At 39.4% G+C, this 24,347-nt stretch overlaps 1 protein-coding gene across 1 annotated transcript in view; it reads left to right on the plus strand.

Annotated features, from left to right (window-relative positions):
• Positions 1–23,860, plus strand: part of letm1 (leucine zipper-EF-hand containing transmembrane protein 1) — a 38,073-nt gene extending 14,213 nt beyond the window's left edge. The window contains exons 4-15 of the mRNA XM_061743702.1: positions 7,875–8,018; positions 9,661–9,798; positions 10,425–10,628; positions 11,514–11,633; positions 11,742–11,873; positions 12,765–12,923; positions 14,404–14,511; positions 15,113–15,145; positions 15,722–15,856; positions 18,350–18,543; positions 20,654–20,810; positions 23,139–23,860. Of these exons, the coding sequence (XP_061599686.1) occupies positions 7,875–8,018; positions 9,661–9,798; positions 10,425–10,628; positions 11,514–11,633; positions 11,742–11,873; positions 12,765–12,923; positions 14,404–14,511; positions 15,113–15,145; positions 15,722–15,856; positions 18,350–18,543; positions 20,654–20,810; positions 23,139–23,291 (1,677 nt within the window). The 3' untranslated portion in view covers positions 23,292–23,860. The remainder of the gene's footprint in view (positions 1–7,874; positions 8,019–9,660; positions 9,799–10,424; positions 10,629–11,513; positions 11,634–11,741; positions 11,874–12,764; positions 12,924–14,403; positions 14,512–15,112; positions 15,146–15,721; positions 15,857–18,349; positions 18,544–20,653; positions 20,811–23,138) is intronic.
• Positions 23,861–24,347: the final 487 nt, after the last annotated feature.

Here is a 24,347-nt window from a genome sequence, read left to right on the forward strand (position 1 = left end):
AACGAGACAAACAAAATGACAATGATCGTGAGTTGTTTCTCATTTTAGACCGCGGTTAACTAGGGCTGCAACTAACCACTATTCTGATATAGATTAGTCATCGACTACGGAAACGATTAGTCGACTAATTGGATTATAACCCTCAAAATTATTAAACGGCTCTTATTCAGTACCCTATTTTCCGCACTATAAGGCGCACCTAAAAGCCTTTAATTTTCTAAAAAAAACAGCAGTGCGCCTTATAATGCAGTGCGCCTTATATGTGATCATTACAGTAATTTCTGTTACTGTAGTCAGGGGGATTGTGGGTAATGTAGTTGGTGTCGCCGAGGTAATGGCGCTAAAAACGTCAGGAATCGTCACAGACGTTCAAGACGACAGCAGCGACGCTGACTCGCATAACGGCGACTTTGACGAGACGGAGCAAAGCTGGTTTTTATTTTGTTAATAAAGTTTGACATACGGTACTTTTCTTCTTGTTTTTTTTTTTTGCATTTGCTGTAGGATTTTGTAGCATTTCCTGTAGCGCAGCTCCATCAGGTAGATACGTAACTCAACCCCAGCCACTATAGTACGGTATTTTACCATATATTTAGTGCGCCTTATAATGCGTATCTATGAAGGGTGTTTTAAAAGGGGCCATTTATTGAAGGTGCGCCTTATAATACGGAAATACGGTACTTAGCTTTTACATTTTGCCTGAGGTTGTTTAAATGATGCGCTAATTATAAATTAAAGACATTAAAGATGGACACTTAAATACATATTTTAATGAATTTTACTGCCGGTCGCCGTGGTGTTACATCGGTCGCCGCCATATTGTTTACCTGGTGCTGTATCACGCATGTGCAACTCTCAACAGACGGGAAGGGAGGAAGATGCTCACGTGGTGACAAGTTTCAAGAGATAGGAATGAAGGTGATGCCTTACTCTGTAAATTTTTTTTGGCCGACAATAGTCGCCAAGTAAATTAGTCGGCAACTATTTTTATCATTGATTTTGGTCGACAAGGTCGACCAATCGTTGCACCCCTACAGTTAACCTATCTCAACTATTGTGGGGATTGAAACAAACAAAAAACAATCAATATCATCGCTGTTTTTGGGAGCGGGAAACAAAACACAATCTTTCATCATTTTATTGTTTAAATATGTAAAGAGTCACTTTGCTGAAAATATCTTACCGTTATTTTTAATTTACAATTCTACACTTGTAGGATGATTGAAAGTTTAGTGATTTGATCATCTGAATTTGATTAAGAATAAACAATAATTTACAGTCAGCCATTTTGGAAACAGATGTATTATTTTGAACCCTGTTCTAAGTTAAGGCTTAGATGCCTCGCTGGCGTTGTCTTTTATAATAATGTTCCACCTTTCCTGTGTTCATGGCAGCTGGTTCTCAGGCATTCAGGTCGTTGTCTAGAAGGAGGCCTGTTTTCCGCTGCAGTAATCTGCTGAAGTCGTCAGTGTAAGAGTCAGTTCACCGAGGGTGAACACGTCACCCCTGATCACTCTGACGGTGTCTTATGTTCGTCAATAGTTCTGGAACAGATTTAGGTGACACAGTTGCCCAGCTGCCAGTGCTCCTCCTGCTGGAGATCTGTAGACGGCTGGACGTGTCTGGATCCAGCAGTCAGAGTTCCTGTGAGGCTCAGCAGCCGTGAGATGGGACTAACTGTCGCTACATAGTAATTTAGTTCCACTGGGCTGAAAATGTTCCCGATGAGGCTCCATTACGGCCTCTTTGACTAACGCAAATAACATACTTACAAGACCTAATAGACAGACAGCTACTTCATTTTTTCATTCTTTTTTTTAATTATTTATAATTTTTATTTTTCAAAATGAAGACAAAAAAAGAGGTTAACAACACCACATTTCACATAGCAACAAGAAAAACATTACAATGACAAAATAAAAAAAAAGACAAGGGGGTGGGGGGGAAGGGTTGGTAGAGATAAACTTCAGAGATGATGGAGCCTCTAGCGTCAGTTCAGGTCCAGCTCTAAAAGAAAAATAAGTAAAATAAAATAAGAAGCATGTGGCCAACACATCAGGTCATGTTATTGTTCCATTATTCTCAGGTGCTCTCTAATGACAGTCCATGGGGCAAATTGGCCATTTTCATTGTCTTTAAGGATTGAGGTTGCCTTTTCCATTGACAATAAATCCAAAAAGTCCTTCAGCCAATTGTATTTATTATAGCAGTTTGGCTTGCGAATCTTCCAATTCATAAGTATTGTCCTCTTCACAGACAGAAAAGCTAGAGCAATGATACGTTGCAAAATTTTCACATGTATATTTTCCACTGCACTCCCCAGTAAAAACATACAACAGGACATTGAGGAATATGAATATTCAAAATAGCTTTTAAAATGTGAATTACTTCAGACCAGAATTGTTGGACCAGTGGGCAGAACCATAATAAATGCATAAATGTACCAAACTCACTACAGCCATGCCAGCACACTTCAGAGACATTCTTTCATTCTTATTTAGAAACGTGCCAATTATGTTAATACAGTTGTTTTCAAATATTCTATGTTACATAGAATCTAGGGCTGGGCGATTTTGGACAAAATTAAAATCCCGATTTTTTTTTTTTCTCTGAAAACCCGATTTTCGATTTCGATTTTTTTGGTAAAGCTACAAAAGACTGGAATAAATTGTTTCAAATATTTTATCTTTATTTTTAAAGAAAAATAGCAAACAAATTTCCCAATTGGGAATGAAGTGCAATTGAAAGATACTGTAAGTAATAAATTGACAACATTTACAATTTTCTTCACCAAACAAAGATGACTAGACGAGCTCTGTCTGTAATGCAGCCAGCTGCAAAAAAGGAAAATCGATTTTCCGATTTTCCTTTTTTTAAACATCGTCTTGATTAATAAATCCGATTTAGATTTAAAATCGATTAATCGCACAGCCCTAATAGAATCTATGAAATCTATGAAATCCAGATCCCGGCCCTACTCATGACATGTTCTGGATCCACAATCTAGTTCTGCTCTTGGCAAATGGCTCTAGTTTAATCAGATTATTGACTAATTTCTATCCATCCTTTCTGGTGATTGTTGCCACTAAGTGCCTTGTAATCTGTTTAGCAGCTCGGCTCAGCCAAACAAACCACCAGGAGTCCTGCACTCTGTTTGCTAACATAACAGTGATGATGATGCTATTGATATTTATTGTCTGTACCAGCCTACAGAAAAACTGAATGTCATTCATTCAGCTCAGTTCAGTTACATTTGATTTGTTCCGTTGACTTCGTATTGATTCAACAATATTGTCTAATCCCCGAAGGGCAAACAGTATAATCTCTAAAGGGAGATCCTGTTCCTTCTGTAGGCTACAAATACATGAAGGATCAACATCCTGCTTCTGGAACAGGGGACAGAAGTTGATAACAGCTTTTACCTGGCGTTCTAGCATTTAAAATAAGCATGATTAATTTAAACTGGTTCGTGATTGTGGCTCTCATCAGGATTTATTTATTTTATATTGTGAGATTTTATATAATTTATTTATTTATATATATATATATATATATATATATATATATATATATATATATATATATATATATATATATATATATCCTTTTTTTTTTTTTTGATTTGTATTCAAGTCAGCTAGCAGTGAAAGCCAGGGCTCCACTGAAAAAGCAGAATTTTACAGCAATCAATAAAAAACATACAATTACAAATTTTAAGACACTACAATTTCAAAGTTAAAAATATAAAAGTGTTCACAACTACATTGTTTGCTATTATCATATTAACATGTGATGTGAACTCTGTTGTCTGCTTGAATCTGAATATTGATTGCATTTCTTATTTAATTAAATTATTGTACAGTATAGTTTTTGGTGCAATCTTTTATAGTTTTCAAATCTGACACTTTTTTAATATTTCTGGTGTAAAATAAATCCTTAGCTCTTTTTCCCAATACATTAAGATCCTAACCCTTACATTCTGAATGTAGTTTTTGTTTTTGTAAACAAAGTTTTTGCATCTTTGTCTTTGCAAAGGTGTAAAACGTGTAGAGCTCAGTATGGATGTATCTGAACAGTCTTACAATTTATACTATAACACTGACTTATGATGTTCATGGGGCCTCTAAAATGTAAAAAAAGAGATGATGTAACATGTCTTACAAAGTTAAGAGCTGCAATGTCCCTTTTGTAATTGTGATTTATTTATTTCAAAACAGGGACAGTGCACAATAAGACATTAATCTTGTACATGAGAATTTGCATTGTGCCAGGTTGTAGCAGCTTGCTGTTTTCCACCTGTAGTCCCTGGGCAGCAGTTTAATTTCTTTTGTGTTAATTCCAATATTCATTCTTATGCCACAAGGCACAAAGATGATTTTAATTTACCGTTTTGAAGAACATGTAAACATCAATCTTTCATCACTTTCAGAGGCCCCACTTGTGGAATTCACTCAATAAATCTCTTAAATCATCACCATCCTTGCCAATATTCAAAAAACATTTAAAGAACATTCTTATTGTTTCATCTTTGTAGTGTTTATTATTTAATCTGAGTTACATGTTTTTTTTACTCCCCCTTGTGTAGCTTTTGTTTTGCTTTTTATTCATATATGGAAATTATTCTATAGAAGCCACCAGGCTTCTTCCTTTCCTTGCATGTTATTTAAATGTTTTTGCATTTATTGTTCAATTTGTCTTATATTGCTAAATAAATTAACTAAAACTAAACAGGTGGATGGAATAGTACATAAAAGTTAGTGTAGAAAAAAGAAGTAAAAGAACAGAACAAAGCAAAGAGACCATAGATAAAATAGATAAATAAAAACATGGAACCAGATTCAACAGCATATTTTATGCCATAAACAGTATTTACAAAACCATTGTAATGGGGCGTGTCCAAGAAAGTGGTGAAATGCCCCCCCCAGCTGCTTCATTTAATCCGTACTCCACCATCACATCTGCAGCTTTTCAAATGCTCCCGACGGCCTCGGACCACATGTTCCAGACCCTCAATACCCCATTCATCCAACCTGGGCTGGCTTTGCCTCCTTAATCTCCTTCTCTCGCATTCCCTCGCTATACTCAGGCCTCCGTTTAAGACTCCTTCTATTCTTCTGCCACCCCCTCCTCTCCTCTTTGATGCAGAACTCTGGGAGATGATATACATGTCAATGGGCCTGCAGACAAAAGGCCTTTCTCTCAGCCCGGACTAAATCCCTCACCCCACTGGTCCGCTGACATTCAGGTGGAAAGGGCAGAGAAGGAGGGACTGGTGTTTGTCTTTGTGTTCCCCCGGGTTCTCTTCCGTAGATTGTGTCCCGGGACGGTCGCTGAGCCGCAGCTGGACACCTTGTACAATGAAGCAGATCTGGGTTTTTATCTGGCGCTTCTGTCCTCACAAGATTGTTCCGTTCCGTCTTTAACTAATGTACTTGCTCTTGCATACAGTGGACGGTTTTTGGAGCCTTGTGGGACACGATTTCCAATTTGGTTTACAACTTGATGCAAAAAGAGTTGCCGTGGATCAGTAATGGCACTTTTCCACTAGTACCTACTCAGCCCGACTCCACTCGCCTTGCCCTCGTTTCTTTTCAATACCCAGATGAGAAGTAGGAGGTTGGATAGAAGCTGCTGTGACGTATTTGATTGTGTATCTAAACGAAGAAGACAACAACACTAAAGATGTAGAACCTGGAGGAGATGATAGATGTGCTGCTGGATCTGTGGCTTGTGTTCCATATCAAGTTAAAAAATGAGAGTCAGAGAAGCTTCAAGTGGCGACGCTTTTTTAAAAATTGGGTTTGTCTCGGCGTTGCTGAAAAGTCAGCTGGAGCCGTGAGCAGCTATGAAGTGACAGATCTCCTGGTAGATCTGGTCGTTCCTTATCTCCGTCTAGATCCCTTTTTAATTCTCTCCTCAGCACCAGGTTTATGAACATCTGACCCTCAGAGTTGGATCATTAAACAGACTTCTGCTGCCATTGCTGGTTGAATAAAATGAACAAGAATCCGTCAGAGTCTCTTTCTCTGATTTCCTCCTCCTGACTCAGACGTCTGACTCCAACCCCCCGACCAATCGGTGGCCTGTAGTGTGATGATGTCAGATACAGCCGACTCAGCAGCTTAGAACCTCAGCAGAATAGTTACAGAAAAGTATCTACTCGGTACGTTAGACCCCTAGTGGGAAAGAACCAAACCGAGTGGAGTCGGGCTGAGTAGGTACTAGTGGAAATTTAAAGCGCCATTAGTGGACTGAGATGAAACGGCACGAGATTAAAAACGTTAAAAAGTTGGAACTCCATAGAGATGTCAGGAAGGGGTTTTTTTGCAAAAACGACACTCTCTTGGAACTGAATGGGACTTTCAGGGTCACTTCCCGTGTGCTCTAAAAAGTCATTTTTGAGAGATAAATGGTGGAGCAATAGGCAATAAAATTACAAAGCTAATAGGAAATGTACACACTCTTGCAACAGTGCAGGTTTTTAGAATATAAAAACAAGAAATAACAGTATTAATCAACTTTAATCTAGAATGGGATCTTGCAGCAAACAAAAAAATTAGGAATATTTTAAGTAAAAATAAAAAACAGGCTTACAACACCCTGATTGCGCAAGTCTGTTAATCCTTTTGTAACAGGGGACTGTCATAATATTAAATAATAACAGTCCTGGGAGCTTACCATCACATTCAAATCCAGGCCTGGAGGTAAACACCAGGCACCTCCCATTAATTAAGGTGATTCTGATTAAAACTTTAAGAAAGTCAACTGTTGGGTAGTTTTTGGTCGCACTCTCTCTCTCTCTCTCTCTCTCTCTCTCTCTCTCTCTCTCTCTCTCTCTCTCTCTCTCTCTCTCTCTCTCACTCTCTCACTGAGAGAGAGAGAGGGGCCAGAGAAGTTGTGAGACGTTAATTGTTGAAAAGCACTAATCAGGAGACGGATAGACAACAATATAAAGGCACTGAGACCGTGGACCTTAGTGACACCATGCATGCTACCATCTTCCTGCCATAATCTGTCTGGGCTGCGGGATACAGCGGCAAACTGAAACTATTTCTCATATAAAGGAATATCCCAGCACATCTGAATTATACCAGAACATTTGTTCATACCAAACCGTGCAAAAAAATGTGTTATTGTCTGATGAGGCAGAGGTTTGACTTTTTGGTCTTAATTTCAAAAGTATTTGGTGCAAAGCAAAGAAAAAGCATTTCGTCAGCTGATTCAGGTCACTTGTCAAGATAGATGGGAAATTTAATTACAGCAAATACTGACATATTTTGGTACAGAAATCAAAAAACAATATTAAAAGAAGAAAATGATGATGATCCACAGTAAATCAAAGTCGTGGACCGGCCCAGTCAGAGCTCAGACCTCAAAACACAAATGAAATGACCTAAAAAGAGTCATTCCCAGGCGATCCCCTCAACGTTTGAAGGAACTTGAACGTTTATGTAAAACCCCAAAGTGCAGATGTGTGACATTAACAGAGATTTAAGATGTGATGCTGTAATAAAAGCAAAAGGTGGTTGCAGGAAGTTTTATTTAAGAGAGGGTTTCAGATTGACCCAGTTATGTCGTGGTTGGTTTCTTTTGTTTAAAATACTACCAATAAATACTTTGTTTTTCTTTAAAATTCTGTTTGTTGGAATATATAAGATGTAGTAAGTCTGAAATGGATGGTTTAGTCATTTCTGGCTACATGTCGTGTATTGGGGCACATATATTTTTGATATCTGCTGGCATATCAAGCACATCCAAACTCTAATTATGAGTGTATGTATCTTGTTCTCATTTGTGTGTTTTTTTTATTTTTCTTCTTTTTTTTGGGGATCTGAATTTGTTTTCCTGACGGTTCCTCATACGTTTCTCCCCAGTTCCTCCGAACGTGTGCAGATGTGTTCAGACTGCTGCCCTTCCTGGTGTTCATCATCGTTCCCTTCATGGAGTTCCTGCTTCCCATCGCGTTGAAACTCTTCCCCAACATGCTGCCGTCCACCTTCGAAACACAGTCAAAGAAGGTAAATGAAGCCTCACGTTGGATTTAAAGCAGATATCGCTCTAGTTTTAATTATGGCATGTTTCTCAGTATCAGCAACTTTAGTTTGTAGTAGCTGATCCCGCTATATGCAAATATGAAAATACTATTTCATAGTCGTAACAGGTTTGAGGATTAATGCTGTTTAGTCGTAAATGTATGATGCTAACGTATCTTATTTATTGATTGGATGGATCCCCATTAGCTGCCGCCTTGGCGACCACTAATCTTCCTGGGGTCCATAAAGTACATAAAATATAACATAAATGATAACATCTAAGACATAAATACATACTGTCATACATTCCTAGCATAACTACACTTATAATAAAAACAACAGTAATACACATACATGCACATCAGTTATATATGCATAATCTCATAATATATTAATAACACTATAATGATATTAATACACTATAATAGCACTAATAATACCATACATTAGTAATATATTTTCAGTCTCTGCTATCATTATAATAATTCTACTAATTTCCATATCAATAATACATTCCCAGTCATATGGTCTGCAGCATTAGCTGAGCCTTAAGTCGTTTTTTAAAAGTGAATATGTTTTGTGATTGTGAGCGAGATATGTGAGGAGGTAAAGAGTTCCGGGACATTATTGAACGATAGAGTGTTTAAGTAGATTAGTTCTGCGAGTTGGAGGTATCAGGTATCCAGAGCTGCATTTCTGGCATAATGTTTATGTCTGTCTCTAGTATTTAGTAATTGGTTGAAAAAATATTCAGGTGTCTGTAGGGCTGGGCGATATATCGGGATTTTAATATATATCGATATATTTTCAAACGCGAAATGGTACGAGACAATATCGTTTATATCGATTTTAAAAAAAAATAAAAAATTATGATTTTGATATAGCTTATTTTGTGACAAATTGACTTGAATGTTTTATTTGAGATTTGCACAAATGTTTTGTTATTTGCACAACTGTCAACCTCAGTGGAAAAGTCTGCCTGTTACTGTCTACATTGTATTAATTGCACAGTGTATTTTAATTTAATTGTTATGCAGGAAAGGGATATTTGTTTTATTTTTATTCAAGAAGCATTTTTATTCTATATATGCAGGCAGTTTATTTTTATTTCATTTGTTTTATACATTTTGATATTGTGCAGACCTCTGTTAATAAAGGAACCTGTGTGACATTTGGCACGAGGCTTTGTATTAAAACTGACTGTTTTTTTAAGGGTTTGCCTCAGAAAACATGAAGCTAACAGAGATGCTATGCTATAATACTTTGGGGGAAACCCCAATTATGGCACAGAAAAAATATCGATATATATCGAGTATCGCCATTTAGCTAGAAAATATCGAGATATGACTTTTGGTCCATATCGCCAAGCCCTAGGTGTCTGTTTGAATATGATGTTTCTAAAAAACATCAGGATGTTGTAGCTTAGTTTAACTTCAACTGTGAACCAGGAAAGTCAGGAGCATATCAGCTATATTTGTACGTGTTGAGCAGTGAAGTGCCAGTCTAGCGTATTCCCATGTTTTAACAGAGTGTGGGACATATTTCTTAATTTCTTTTCGTCTTTATTAAATATTCAGTGTGCAACAAATGTAACCAGCGTCATTTTGGATTTCTGACCTGATTTTAGGAGGAGAGATTGAAAAAGGAGCTGAGGGTCAAACTGGAGATGGCCAAGTTCTTGCAGGACACCATTGAAGAGATTGCTTTAAGGAACAAAGCAGCCCAGGACAACGTGACGGAGGAGTTCTCCACCTTCTTCCAGAAGGTTGGTGTCCCGGGACAAGGACTAAGCCGGGCGTTACAGCGTAACACTGCTCTCTGCTGGTCCAACCCAGTACTCAGAGCTTTGAATTCATTGAAACATTTATGTGGAAATCTACGGAAGAGTATTAGGTCCATGCAGGAGAAAAATTATTTGAGGGGAAGATTTCTTTTTATTGTGCACTTCGAAAAAAAGTCGAAATGTCAAGAAAAAAGTCCATGTCGTGAATAAAGTCGAAATTTTGACTTTTTTCTCAACATTTCAACTTTTTTCTCGAAATTGTACTTCAACATTATTCTCGACATTTCAATTTTTATTAGGGGGTAAGTCACAGTAGAACAGGAATAAAAAAAAAGATATACAGTCTACCCCCTAGGATGTTTTTTTTTTATTCAAGAACAGAACATTAGACAATTCAATGAAAATAATGATAAATAAATGAAAATTATTTTAAGTAATATTTAAGTATTAAAGCTACACAGTATAAATTAAAAAATAGATGAATAAAAAGGGGAGAAAAAAAAACTGAAAAAAAAAAACCCAAAGCAAAAAAAAAAACCCAAAAAACAAAGTAAAAGTAAATAAATAGATAAAAAGGAGGATGTATAATAACGTTGGTGTTTCTGTAGATCCGCAGCTCTGGGGAGCGTCCCAGTAATGAGCAGATCATCAAGTTCTCCAAGCTGTTTGAGGACGAGCTGACCCTGGACAACCTGACCCGGCCTCAGCTGGTGGCGCTGTGCCGCCTGCTGGAGCTGCAGTCCATCGGCACCAACAACTTCCTCCGCTTCCAGCTCATCATGAAGCTCCGAGCCATCCGTGCAGATGACAAGGTATCGCTCTCCGTCAGTGTGTTTTGTGTTGAGGGATCTGGTGGTTGTGTGATCACAACATTCCCAGCTCCTCTTATCACTTATCAAACCTGCACTCACAGCTTTTACCTTCTTATGCTGCATTCACACTGAAAGCGCCACAGGCGTCATAGGCGTCCGGTTGCCATTCATTTTCTATGAAAGCGCTGCGAGAGGCGTCGGAGCCGTCCAGAGCATCAATTTGAAGTTGAAAAATCTCAACTTAATGCAAATGAGCAGCGGCGACGCCAAGGCAGCGTCCAATCAGAGACCGGGATTCCCAAAGCAAGAAGCCTCAATGCAGATTGTACTTTCATGTACACACAAAAGTACACTCATTCACATGCGTACAGGAGCAGAGCTGTGCACTAACACACTTATTTTACCAGGAATTAATATATTTCATCCAGCAAAATGACATTTTTGCTGATTTGACTGATGGTCGAGGAGCTGTATGGTCTGAACTATTTTATTTGCTACATCGATCCAATGCAAAATAATTAAAACCCGTGCTTATTAATCACAAAACACAGTTTAAACATCATGACCAAATCTGCTGGGACCCGGTGTGTCAGTGTTCACCGCAGACAGACTGCAGCTTCACCGGGACCAACGATGATGGTTGATGTTGATCCAGGACCAACCTGGTTAAGGAGCATCAAACTCACTCTTATCTATGCAGAAATAACGCTGAAATATAAAGAAGGCTTCCCAAAGTGTGATCCATGGTGAAATAGGAAACTGAAGATGTACACGCCCCTGGCCACTGCAGCGTCGACAGGCGATTTTTCAGTGTTTCAGTGTGAATCCAGCATTAACGATTGCTTGTACAGTTTTAAGCACTTACACTATGTTGTGTTGAACCAGCTGATATCGGAGGAGGGAGTGGAGAGTCTGAACGTGAACGAGGTGCAGGCAGCGTGTCGCGTCAGGGGGATGAGATCTCTGGGAGTCACAGAGGACCGACTGAGGGAACAACTCGTCCAGGTAACACGGAACACCAGAACACGCTTCATTTACAGGGTTTATTTGATGACCAGTAGAAGTCAAACACATGATGTACATGTTCCATATATTCCTGTTGTGTGGTTTTAGTGGCTGGAGCTGCACCTGAAGCAGCAGATCCCCACGTCCCTGCTGCTCCTGTCTCGAGCCATGTACCTTCCGGACACGCTGTCCCCGGCTGACCAGCTCCAGACTACACTGCAGAACCTTCCGGAAATGGTGGTATGTTGTCTGGAATTGTCCTCATCGTCCAACCTAACATCATCAAGTATTCCAGTCTACTTTTGGGGGAAAAACTCACATCAATGTATCTAAAGAACAGATAGAGTTTCTAAGTGAGTTGTGGGTGCTTACTTTTTTTGATTGATTGATTTGATTTATTTTGTACATGTAAAAAGACAACAATTAAAAGAGAAGATAAGAAAACAAAACAAAAAACATACAAAGAATTTCATCCTTTAACACTTAATATCTTAATTTACATGTTCAAAAAGGAGTAGGAAGAAGTGTCAACTTATATAATCCTACCCCCATTTACTAATCATTTATTAACGAGTATTTATAATAAGTAGCTATACTATAATTATACTCACACACTTACCTATACATACAAACACATAGTTGAATATTTCTATATATTTGTACACACATACCCATATAAATATAAATATACTTATTTACACCATACTATCTCTATATTAACTTCATCTGCTCTATATCTATATATATCTACTCACACATCTACTTACAAGCCGCTAAACCCTTCCTCTTTGTACGTTGTGAAAATCATGTTTTTATATTTGTTTTTAAACTGGTTAAAGTTTGGACATTGTTTTAATTCTGAATCCATTCTGTTCCAAAGTTTAACTCCACTGACTGATATAGAAAATCTTTTAATTGTTGTTCGTGTGTTGCAAGTCCCAAAATTTAGAGTACCCCTTAAATAATACCTCCCCTCTCTGTCATAAAACATTTCCATAAAACTTTAATTATTCATCTTTCTTGATAATTCTATGCAGCTATTATTTAATTATAATGACTTGTTATGGTGAAGGCAGCTCCGTCTGCACTGGTCTAGTCTTCTGTCCTACCAACCCTCTCTTTCCTCCGCAGACCAAGGAAGCTCAGTTGATGGCAGCAGAGATGGAGCTTTCCAAGGTGGACAACAAGACCAAGCTGGAGACGACGCTGCAGGAGGAGGCAGCCATACGCCAGGACACCAAGGACCGGGAGATGGAGAGGCTGGCCGACGCTGCAGAGAAGGCTGCCAGGGTAAAACTTCTGGCTTTTTAGGGTTGGAGACCCCTGATCTACATACTGAGGCACAAAGAGAAAAATCCAGACCCGTTAAAAGTGTGTAACATGACCATATTTGGAGTTACTGCAGGTGAACAGTACTTTCTGCTATAAGCCTCTATTAGACCGACTCAAACATCAAAATTCTGTCATGGTTGAGTCTGGCGTCCACATTACTTCAGCGAGAACAGTCGTCTGATATTCCAGCTGAGATTCCTGGTCCCAGATGCCTCGTGAGGAAGGGTGGCCTTGTGACATCTGTTTACACCTATATTATAAATGTTTTCCAGCGTGGTAATGTGGACATGAGTCAAAGCGAACCAGAGTGGACGCAGCCTTGGATACAGACCTGACATAACATTCTTTGAAACAAATAGATAGCTAAATAAGTTGTGGGAGTCGTTACTCAAACTGCAGCATTATATTATATTATATTATATTATATTATATTATATTATATTATATTATATTATATTATATTATGTTATATTATATTATAATTGGGGTTTGACCTGGTGGTTGAGAGAAAATGAGATTTGATCCTACTTTTGATTTTATTTATATATTTTGGTATGTGAATACCAGGAACAGTTGATCAGAAGAAAGTAAGAAGTATCTAGGCCTGTGTTGAAAAAATCAATTTTCCAATTTTAAATCGATTCTCATATTAATTCCTAAAAATCGATCGTATGTCTAAAGATCTTTTTTTTTTCATCATTACATTACAACTTTTGGTATTTTTTGTTTATGCCCAAAAAAGGAATGTTTTGTTGGACACAAGAATAACTGGTGCCATGTTTTTGCCTTTAAATATGTTTAAAGGTATGAAAACATTAAAGTTTTCAGTTATAATTGCATAAATTGTCTATATTTCATTACTTTATATACTGTCTTGGGGTTACATTGCATTAAATGCTAAAAACTAAATTCTCAAAAATTAAAAACCCGAAATAAACCGAAAATGGAAAAAATTTAAACGGAATGTGGGAAAAATTAAAAGCGATTTCATCTGTTTCCTCCCTGGATCTGTTTGGTAATTCTGACCCACGATGTTTCTGAAAGCAGTTCTATCAGCATTCTGGGAGCTGATTGGTCCTTACAGCATCATTAGCTGCAATACTTGCTGTTGAATCTCAATATAATACTAGTATTACCGTAATATGTTGCATAACTACACATTAAAACTGTTTTTTGAGCTGTTGTATTAATTATATGACCAACTAACCCAAATTCAATATCGGAATCGGATCGAATCAAATCGTGATGATCGATTCTGAATCGGGATCGAATCGATTCTTGACATTTGAATGGATCCCCAGCCCTAGAAGTATCTATAAATATTTCAGGTCCATTTACTGCATATCCACTTTAGTTTATTTGTGTGTTTTGTTTAACTTAGTTGTCCCTTGGTGGCTTTTCGTTCTGTTGCCCTGAAACGGCCTCCCTGTGTTTGCAGGAGGACGAGTTGGAGCTTGAAGCCATGAAGGCCGACTCGTCTCAGGCGGAAAGAGCCACTCATCCAGAGACGTTGAGGGATACGGCTCCTGTTATCGAGGCAATCAAGGTAACGCAATGAAATGGAGAGGAAAGTCAGTCAGTTTAAAAAGTTTTGGCTGAAAAACCACCAAAACAAGTTTATTCTGATCAAAGCTGATGTTTCTTCAGGAGATTTTTGCTGCATTCATGTTTCAAAATGAGTTTAAGCACTTTATCCATCAAATTATACACCTGTTCAGACTGAATCTTCAGTTACAAACTAATTTAATTTGAATGTTAATTCAAAACATTTCTGGATTCATGAGAAAAGAGTCGTAATTTCAGTCATTAGAAAATGTTTAGCTGATTACGATACCAATAATGACCTAAAATCAGTATGATGAGGTCATCCCTCCATATCAAAGCAGGTTCCTCTGTTAAAAAACGCACGAATACAGTGTTAAATTCTCATTTAAATGTTAGTGGTGGTGTTACTGGACGTTTTTGAAGAAAAAACATTTTATTTAGCAGTTTCTGGTTTAGTTTAGCAAGTCAGCGCTTCCAAACATAACTAAAAATGAGAATCATGAATGTGTGGTGTTGGGGTTTGTTTTCCTGTGACGTGGATGCTGATTGTTGTTTCTTCATTAACTTGTTGCTGCTTTCTTATTTAAATGTGTGGCGCACAGTTTGGGCAGTGGCAGACGTTTCTCCGCTACCAGGTTGGATTTCATGATAATCCCTGAGTCCAGATACTTCCCTCTAGTATTCAGTTTCTGTGCACCGATGTGGGTTAAACAGCAGTTGCATATCATTCTAGCATTTCTTTTCAGCTTTCCAGGCTTGAAAAAACAATAATTAAAAAAGGAATGATGTATAAGTTTGGGGGTATGTGGGAATAGGTATTACTGAAAACTGGATCTTGTAAAAGACATGCTAAATATGATTAGCAAATGGAGTTTGGCCCACATTTCTAAGGACACTCCCCTCTCTCTCCCTGGTCGATACTTCCTGAATGTTTCTGATCCAGCCGTGTCTGTGGAACTCCTCCCCTAATGTGCTAGTGTTTGTTGCCTAGCCCAGTATCACTTTCCCTTCACTTTATTTTCATATTTAATGATATATGTCCATTTTGCAAGTTGATATAAGCACAAATTGCTGTATTTGTTAATGACTGCCAAAAACAAATGTCATTTTTTTTAAAACCAGATTCACGTGAAATGTTGGATGTGGTTGGGTTTGACTGTAGGACTGATAGTGTTGATTATGATCTCAACGATTGTACGTCTGCGTTTCAGGGGGAGGAGATTACGAAGGAGGAGATTGACCTGTTGAGTGACGCCTGCTCCAAGCTGAAGGAGCAGAAGAGACTGCTGACTCTGGAGAAGGAGGAGCTGGAGGAGCTGAAGGACGACGTGCAGGAATACAACGAGGTGCCCGACTTTCCTTCTGGATCTCTGTAACAGTAGCATGATAATAGCTTGTGTGGTTTGGCAGCACATGAGTGTATCTGATGTGTTTGATGCATTTGTAAATGTTTTTACTTCACTGTGGTCCGTTGGTGTTACTGTTCAGTTCAGTTCACTTCGTATTTATTTTGAGCGGTACAACATTTTTACAACATAAGTGACCTGCGTGCAACAGAAAATTGAGCAAATACCTTTAACAGTAGACGTGCAGGTTCAATATTCAAATTAATTCATTAACACTCGAAAAGGAGTGGGAAGAAGAAAACTTATTTAATCCCACCCCTGTTTCTCATCAATAACTTCACCAATTTTTAAGGCTTCCTCCTGTCTTAACATTTAAACCAGAACAATGAACAAAAGACCTATATCAAATTATGTAAGGGATAATGCCCGATGAGGTGTACATTATCGGAAATATATGGATGATGGGGGGGTGTGAACCGTCCTCCACTTCGCGTTGGTGTGCCTCCGCGAAGTCCATATATTTCTGATAATGTACACCTCGTCAGGCATTATCCCACTTATTCCACGGCCACTTACATAAAAAACATAAATATTAAATCAGTTATTCATGCTTTAATGTGTTTTCAATTGAAATCATTAGTTTTATAACAAGACTAATTAACCTCTCGTCTGCAGCCGTTGGAACCTGGTAGTTTTTAACAGTAACACCTGAGGGTCTGACTAATACCTGGAACAATCACTACCGTCCCATAAGGTCCTTAATGGACACAGTGTTGATTCTCCAGTAACTAGGACGGACCTGAGATACGACTTAGCAACTGGAGATATTCTAGTCCGCTCAGCTCCGCTCGGCTATGCTACAGTAATAAATGAAATACTCTCACTCATCTCACTCATCTTCTCCCGCTTTTCCGTTACCGGGTCGCGGGGGCAGCAGCCTCAGCAGGGATGCCCAGACTTCCCTCACCCCAGACACTTCCTCCAGCTCTTCCGGGGGGAGTCCGAGGCGTTCCCAGGCCAGCCGAGAGACATAGTCTCTCCAGCGTGTCCTGAGTCTTCCCCGGGGTCTCCTCCCGGTGGGACATGCCTGGAACACCTCCCTAGGGAGGCGTCCAGGAGGCATCCGGTACAGATGCCCAAGCCACCTCAGCTGACTCCTCTCAATGTGGAGGAGTAGCGGCTCGACTCCGAGCTCCTCCCGGGTGACCGAACTCCTCACCCTATCTCTAAGGGAGCGTCCAGCCACCCTGCGGAGGAAACTCATCTCGGCCGCTTGTATCCGCGATCTTGTCCTTTCGGTCACTACCCAAAGTTCATGACCATAGGTGAGGGTAGGGGCGTAGATTGACCGGTAAATCGAGAGCTTCGCCTTTCGACTCAGCTCCCTCTTCACCACGACGGTCCAGTACATCGACCGCATAACTGCGGACGCTGCACCGATCCGCCTGTCAATCTCACGCTCCATTGTTCCCTCACTCGTGAACAAGATCCCGAGATACTTGAACTCCTCCACCTGAGGCAGGACTTCTCCACCCACAAAAATGAATATATATAATATATAAATGAAATATATAAATATAAATATATAGGAAATATATTTGTTTCAAAGAATCAAAGTCCACAGATAGTTTCCTAAACCGTTTTATTAAGCTACAAATATTATCAATCATTCAAATAAATAAACGTTTCACCAAATAAATTAAAAGAAATTACAAAATCACTCATGTCGGCGTCCTGACTCCTGCGGTAGCCGGCTCTTCTTGTCTGAATCTCCGTTGCCGTGGTTACCACCTGGTAGTTGATCCAGCGCAATGATATTAAAGTTATCAGGCAATTTGACCGGCCTTGTTTTCTAGTAGTGTAGGTGATCACTTATAACCTTCACCTGCCAGCCAATCAGAATCGAGTATTCACACAGACCGTGGTATAAAATAAAATAATTCTACAGTATTTACATTTCATAACCACAGTGTGTGTGAAATTAGGAACAATGTATATTGTCACCACGGGTGACAGTTAACTGTTAACAATATCAGAACGTAATGGACAATACATACCAACTTAATGAGGAACAAGTACACATCAACATTTCAAGACTGAAGTTGATTTAACAAAATGTTACAACCCACTCTCTTTATACTTTGACCAGACCATATGTTTATATAGCAATTTAAATCTGTGGATATTTTGGCATTGCTTGTGTTGGATATCCAGACTGTTCCAAAGTCTCACACCACATACAGACACACAAAAACTTTTACGAGTGGTTTGAACTTTAGGTATTTTAAAATCTCCATATCCTCTCAAGTGATGAGTTCTCTCCCGAAAAAATCTTGTATATTACTTGGTAGTAATTTGTTGAATTCTTTAAAGTAGATTATTGATGTATAATATTTTATAAGATCATGGATTTTTAATAGTTTTAACTGAATGAACAAAATATGAGTGTGTTCTAGAAATCCAACCTTGTGAATGATTGTCCGTGTTTTCCAGGATCTGGAGGAGATAAAGAAGGAGTTCTCAAAGAGCGGTCAGGAGAAGGCCCTGGAGGAGTCCAAGGCCAGCCAGCGTCTTTCCAAGAGAGTGACCCGTATGATCGGTCGCATCGACAAGATCATTGGGGAGCTGGAGAAGGACAAGGTGATCCTGGACGGACGGGTGGTGAGTGGAGCCACCCCGCCTGTGGGGTAAGAGCCGGATATCCCGTCTATCACAAATGTGTTGTTGTGGCTTTGTACTGTTGGTAAACCTGTTCTTGTCTGAAGGACAAGGTTTCCTTGAAAGTGAATGATACAGAGGCAACCTTTGGCTGGAAAGAGTTACAGTAATCCCTGGTTTTTGGCGGGGGTTACGTTCCAAAAAGAACCCGTGATAGGTGAAATCTGTGAGTTTTTTTTTTTTACAATTATTATACACGGCTTCAAATTGCGGGGATCAGCCCCACCGCGACCCGATTAATTAGATTTGAATGGGAGAAAATGAAAAATGATTATGAAAAACAATACAATAAGTTAGGGCTGCACGATTAATCGTTAAAAAATCGCGATCTCGATTCATGCTTGAACGCAATCTCATTTCCAAATGACGACGATTTAAAAAAAAAAAATAAAAAAAAAAAATATATTTTTTTTTTTTTAAAGATGGCTGCATAAAAAAAGGACTAGGCCTATGTTCTAGGTTGTTGTAGTCCTGTCATGGTCAACTATCATGTTGTCATGTTTGTTATATTTTGTTAATGATTGTGGATTACAATTGGAGAAACATCTACCTTTCTCATCACCTGACACATATTGCACATAAATATTGTTAAAATTGTTATTGTTAAAATTATTTAAAGACAAGAGAGATGTTTATTGTTTTTATGTTCAATGTCAGCTGTTACAGCAAAAAGCAGCCAGAGGAATAATTTGTTGCCTCAGAACTACAGGATCTGTTACAAGTCCCCTTTCTGAAAGGGTGTTCAACTCAGGGAGGAACAAATATTGTTCAAAATTGTTATTATTGTTTAAATTATTCAAAGGTTTGTGTAAAGAAGACAAGAGATGTTTATTGTTATTATATTTTTGTTCAGCTGTTGCAAAGTTAAAGTAATAAGTGCAATAAATTTTATATTGGAAAAAAATCGTGAGAGAATCGTGATCTCAATTCTAAGCAAAAAAATCGTGATTCTCATTTTGTCCAGAATCGTGCAGCCCTACAATAAGTACAGTAGGACAAATTGTGACTGGCGTGTATTCCACTGCTCTGCTGACGCTGCTGCATCCTGACTCGCTCTGTAGCGTCTTTTTCTCCTAAAGCCGCGGTGCAGGTGTGTTTTTTCGTTCCAGCTCTCTCTTCATCCTTTAAAGTTTTGTTTCTGGTTTAAAGACTGCAGTGCAAAAATGAAAGGAATTCAGCTGATGAAGACTGGATGGGATAAAAATGTACAACCAAAGTTATATCTGGATCAGTTACTGTCCCCGAAGTTCAAAACGGTTTGACTTTTCTGAAAATGTTGCCTGTGGATCATTCGCTTCAACTCTATGAATTGTACTTTGTAAAAAAATCAAAAAGAACAAAACAGCATCACACTCATCTCTTCATCTCTTCATTTTCCTCATCATCCTCATCGTTATCATTGCTTTCACTGTAAAATGGTGGTGGAGATAACAAAGGGAATACAAAAATTGGAAAAAATGAGTATAATACATTTTGCAATTCAGAAACCGATTCCGGTCCCTAACTGCTTTAAATTTTCACAGATTATTCTTTATTAATTATAGCGATGCCACCAGGTAAGATGGGCGGATTGGAACCACCATTTGCTTGCCTGTCGAATGCTAACATTGCATCGTGTAACCATTGCACCAAAGTGCAGGAAGCAGAGATGGAAACAGCTTTGTGTTGTTGTGAATGTTGTTAACAACTCTCATCTCTTAATGAACTGATTTCACCTCATTGCTTCATCTGCAACAGTTTAAACTGGTTGGTTCTTTTGACGTTGAAGTATCAGGGCTTCAGTATGGAAGTCTTTTTATTTATATAAAACCTCTTTGCAACTATGAAGACTAATTTGTTTTTAATTGTAGAAATTTAGTAAACCAGGCTAACAAAAGAATCAATTAGACCTGAGTGTGCTGTATTGGATTTCAGCATGTGATGATTTATTTACCAAATTTAAGATGCTACGAATCAAAATGACAATCAGAAACCGTTTTGGTTGGTGTGATCTGGATGCACTGAATGCAGATCTCCACCTGAGATTTCTCCACCACATTTTACGTCCTGCCAAAGCCGGTAACTGTTTCCTGTATGCAGTCTGTTCTACACCTTCAGGGAGAACCTGATCAGCATTGACGAGCTCATCAGCGTCATGCGCCAGATCCAGAACATTCCAGAGGACAAGCTGCAGAGGATCGCCGAGGCCCTGGACGACAACAAGGACGGGAAGGTCGACATCGACGACGTCATTAAAGTACGTTCAGCAGTAAATCATCTGTGAGCCGTTTCTGGTGCCACTTTCATCGATTTCTTCCTATAAATACTCAGGCTAGGTGAAGTAAAGTTTCACCTCACCCCTCATTGGCCACGGTTACATGATGTTTTTTAATTCGGGTTTAATTATTCCGAATTAAACTATTTTCCTTCGAGTTTACATTGAAATAGTAATTGAGGTTTACATGGAAAACACGTTTGATTGGCTTCATCCAATTCCTCTTAAAGGGGACCTATTATGGCATTTAATGTATATTTTAAACAGGCCTTGAATGTCTTAAAAACAATCTAAAGCTTGTTTTTTTCTACATAAATCAGAAATTCAGCCTGTGGGCCATGTCTCTAGTTTTACCGCTTCTAACCTCTTTTTCTGTGAATTCTAAGGGGAGGGGGGGCTATGATAATGAGGCTCTGCGCTGATTGGCTGCTTGAATGATGTGTAGGAGGGGAGGGAACAAAACCTCGCTCCGGGCAGAGCAGCCGGCTGCGTAGCAAAGCGTGTCCCATGCGACAGAGCTTCGGCGACAAAATCGGCGACAAGATAAATTCCATTGCTTTATTTTTTTTGTATTGGACTGTCCTAACTGGCCGCAAGTTTAACGGTTTCAGTGTGGACAGAGAGAGTTTAACGGTTTCAGTGTGGACAGAGAGAGTTTAACGGTTTCAGTGTGGACAGAGAGAGTTTAACGGTTTCAGTGTGGACAGAGAGAGTTTAACGGTTTCAGTGTGGACAGAGAGAGTTTAACAGTTTCAGTGTGGACAGAGAGAGTTTAATGGTTTCAGTGTGGACAGAGAGTTTAACGGTTTCAGTGTGGACAGAGAGAGTTTAACGGTTTCAGTGTGGACAGAGAGAGTTTAACGGTTTCAGTGTGGACAGAGAGAGTTTAACGGTTTCAGTGTGGACAGAGAGAGTTTAACGGTTTCAGTGTGGACAGAGAGAGTTTAACGGTTTCAGTGTGGACAGAGAGAGTTTAAGGGTTTCAGTGTGGACAGAGAGAGTTTAACGGTTTCAGTGTGGACAGAGAGAGTTTAAGGGTTTCAGTGTGGACAGAGAGAGTTTAACGGTTTCAGTGTGGACAGAGAGAGTTTAACGGTTTCAGTGTGGACAGAGAGAGTTTAACGGTTTCAGTGTGGACAGAGAGAGTTTAACGGTTTCAGTGTGGACAGAGAGAGTTTAACGGTTTCAGTGTGGACAGAGAGAGTTTAACAGTTTCAGTGTGGACAGAGAGAGTTTAACGGTTTCAGTGTGGACAGAGAGTTTAACGGTTTCAGTGTGGACAAAGAGAGTTTAACGGTTTCAGTGTGGACAGAGAGAGTTTAAGGGTTTCAGTGTGGACAGAGAGAGTTTAAGGGTTTCAGTGTGGACAGAGAGAGTTTAACGGTTTCAGTGTGGACAGAGAGAGTTTAAGGGTTTCAGTGTGGACAGAGAGAGTTTAACGGTTTCAGTGTGGACAGAGAGCGTCTGATGTCACGCAGCTCGATAGTCGGACGCTCTCATTCAGTTACACGCTGTAAACGGATCTTAAAGCCTGATTTACGGTTCTGCGTTAAATCGACGCGTACCCTACGCCGTAGGCTCTGCGTTGGTGTAACGCGGAACCATAAATCAGCCTTTAGTCACCTCGTCTTCACACAGGAAGATTTCTCATCATTTCTTATGTTACAAGACAGATGAATCATGTTAACTGTAAATAAATCACAACACTGCATTTTCACAAATGGCAACTTTATTGTTAAAAAAATAAAACATAAGTTGTATATAAATAACATGTACGCACTATTACTGGCTCAAGGAAGGGTCGTGGGTCTTCTGAAGGTGTCGTTGAACAGATTCAGGTGCTTGGAAGATCTGAAACCATGAACAGAAGAAAAATGTATTACGGTACTAATAGAGCCACCAGGGCCCCTCACTGATCCGGTCCGTGAGCAGCTCCGGCAGCTCGGTGAGCGGCCCGGTGCTCCGGAGCTAAGCTAAATACTTAGCCCATGCAAAGATCATACTTGTAAACAAATATAAATAACATAAAAAATTAACGTCACTTACCGCTGACTCGTGTGCAGTTGCCGGGTCCGTACTGTGGGAACTGATCCTTTTTATGAGGGTAAATGTCGATGCAAAACCTCATTTCTACTGTCCCTCACTGTGGAAACAATCACCGCTTCTGAACAATGGCTAAAGCTCCAGCCGGCGGAGTTGGTTGTGGGCGTGGTTTCAGCAGCGGAGGCCGACCTATATGAACCGCGTTATAGCTAGGGATTACTGTACAGCTTTTTTCTTAGCTGAGTTCCTTCTGTCTTCTGTTTCCAGGTAGTGGAGCTCATCGACAAGGAGGACATTGACATTTCCACTACGCAGGTCGGCGACATCATGGTGATGCTGCAGAAGGAGGAGAAGCTGATGGAGAAGGAAAAGGCCAAAGAGAAGGCTGAGAAAGAGGCGGCCGCCACGCTCAACAGCTAACTAACTCATCCTCATTCTAGACACAGAAGACTGGTGAAAATGACCACTAGGACGCCTGTGACCGGTACCCGGTCACTGAGAACTGGCCAGCAGGTTGATTTAGACAAGATAGGGGGGAAAATAATCACACAGTTGAAAATTGATCCCAAGATTGTTCAAGCATCAGAAAATAAGGCTTCCCGCCTTTTTAAATGCTTAAAAATAATTAGGAGCATTGTTTTAGGAGCATTTAAGTTTGTGGTGAAACTTCTCCCCTTTCACTTTACTCATTTCTACATCTCAGAGGAATGAACATCATTGTTATTGACATCATCATCATCATCATTCCACTTAGCTCCTTTTCCTCTTTTTGTTTATCCATCCTCCCCCCATGTCATATTTTTTTCATCACTTGTACCTGGACTGGTTGGTTGTTACTGGCTTCTGTGTATTTGAATGATGGCGCCAATCAAAAACATTAGTAAGCTGCAACGTGCAATACACAACCTTCCGTTTGGGAAGTGACATTAGCTTGAAATTTTAAAATCTGCTCTGAAAATGGAGCAGAATCCGATTCATCGCCTTCTTTAATAATGAGGATTTCAGAGAATCATGTGGGACGTTTTTCCAGAGAGACGGGAACTAAAGTTTTACAACAGTAAAACGTGTGTATATATACAGTATATATATATCTAAAAAAATTTTGTTAATTTAAATCTTCATTCCTAATAACTTTGCTAAATCTTTGAAAATGACACATCCTAATTTATAGCACATACTCAAATACACAGATGTGCCAGAGTTTACACCTGATGTTGTGTAATTCCCTCCAGAACAACTCCAGGATCCTCCGGGTCCTGATGGTTTTGGCTCGGAGCCTCTTGGACCGGACTAACCGGACTATCCGGACTATCCGGACTATCCGGACTATCCGGACTAACCGGACTAACCGGAGTAACCGGACTATCCAGACTATCCGGAGTAACCGGACTAACCGGACTATCCGGAGTAACCGGAGTAACCGGACTATCCAGACTATCCGGAGTAACCGGACTAACCGGACTAACCGTCCCACAG

Source organism: Cololabis saira, chromosome 16, assembly GCF_033807715.1.
Source record: "Cololabis saira isolate AMF1-May2022 chromosome 16, fColSai1.1, whole genome shotgun sequence".
NCBI lineage: Eukaryota > Metazoa > Chordata > Actinopteri > Beloniformes > Belonidae > Cololabis > Cololabis saira.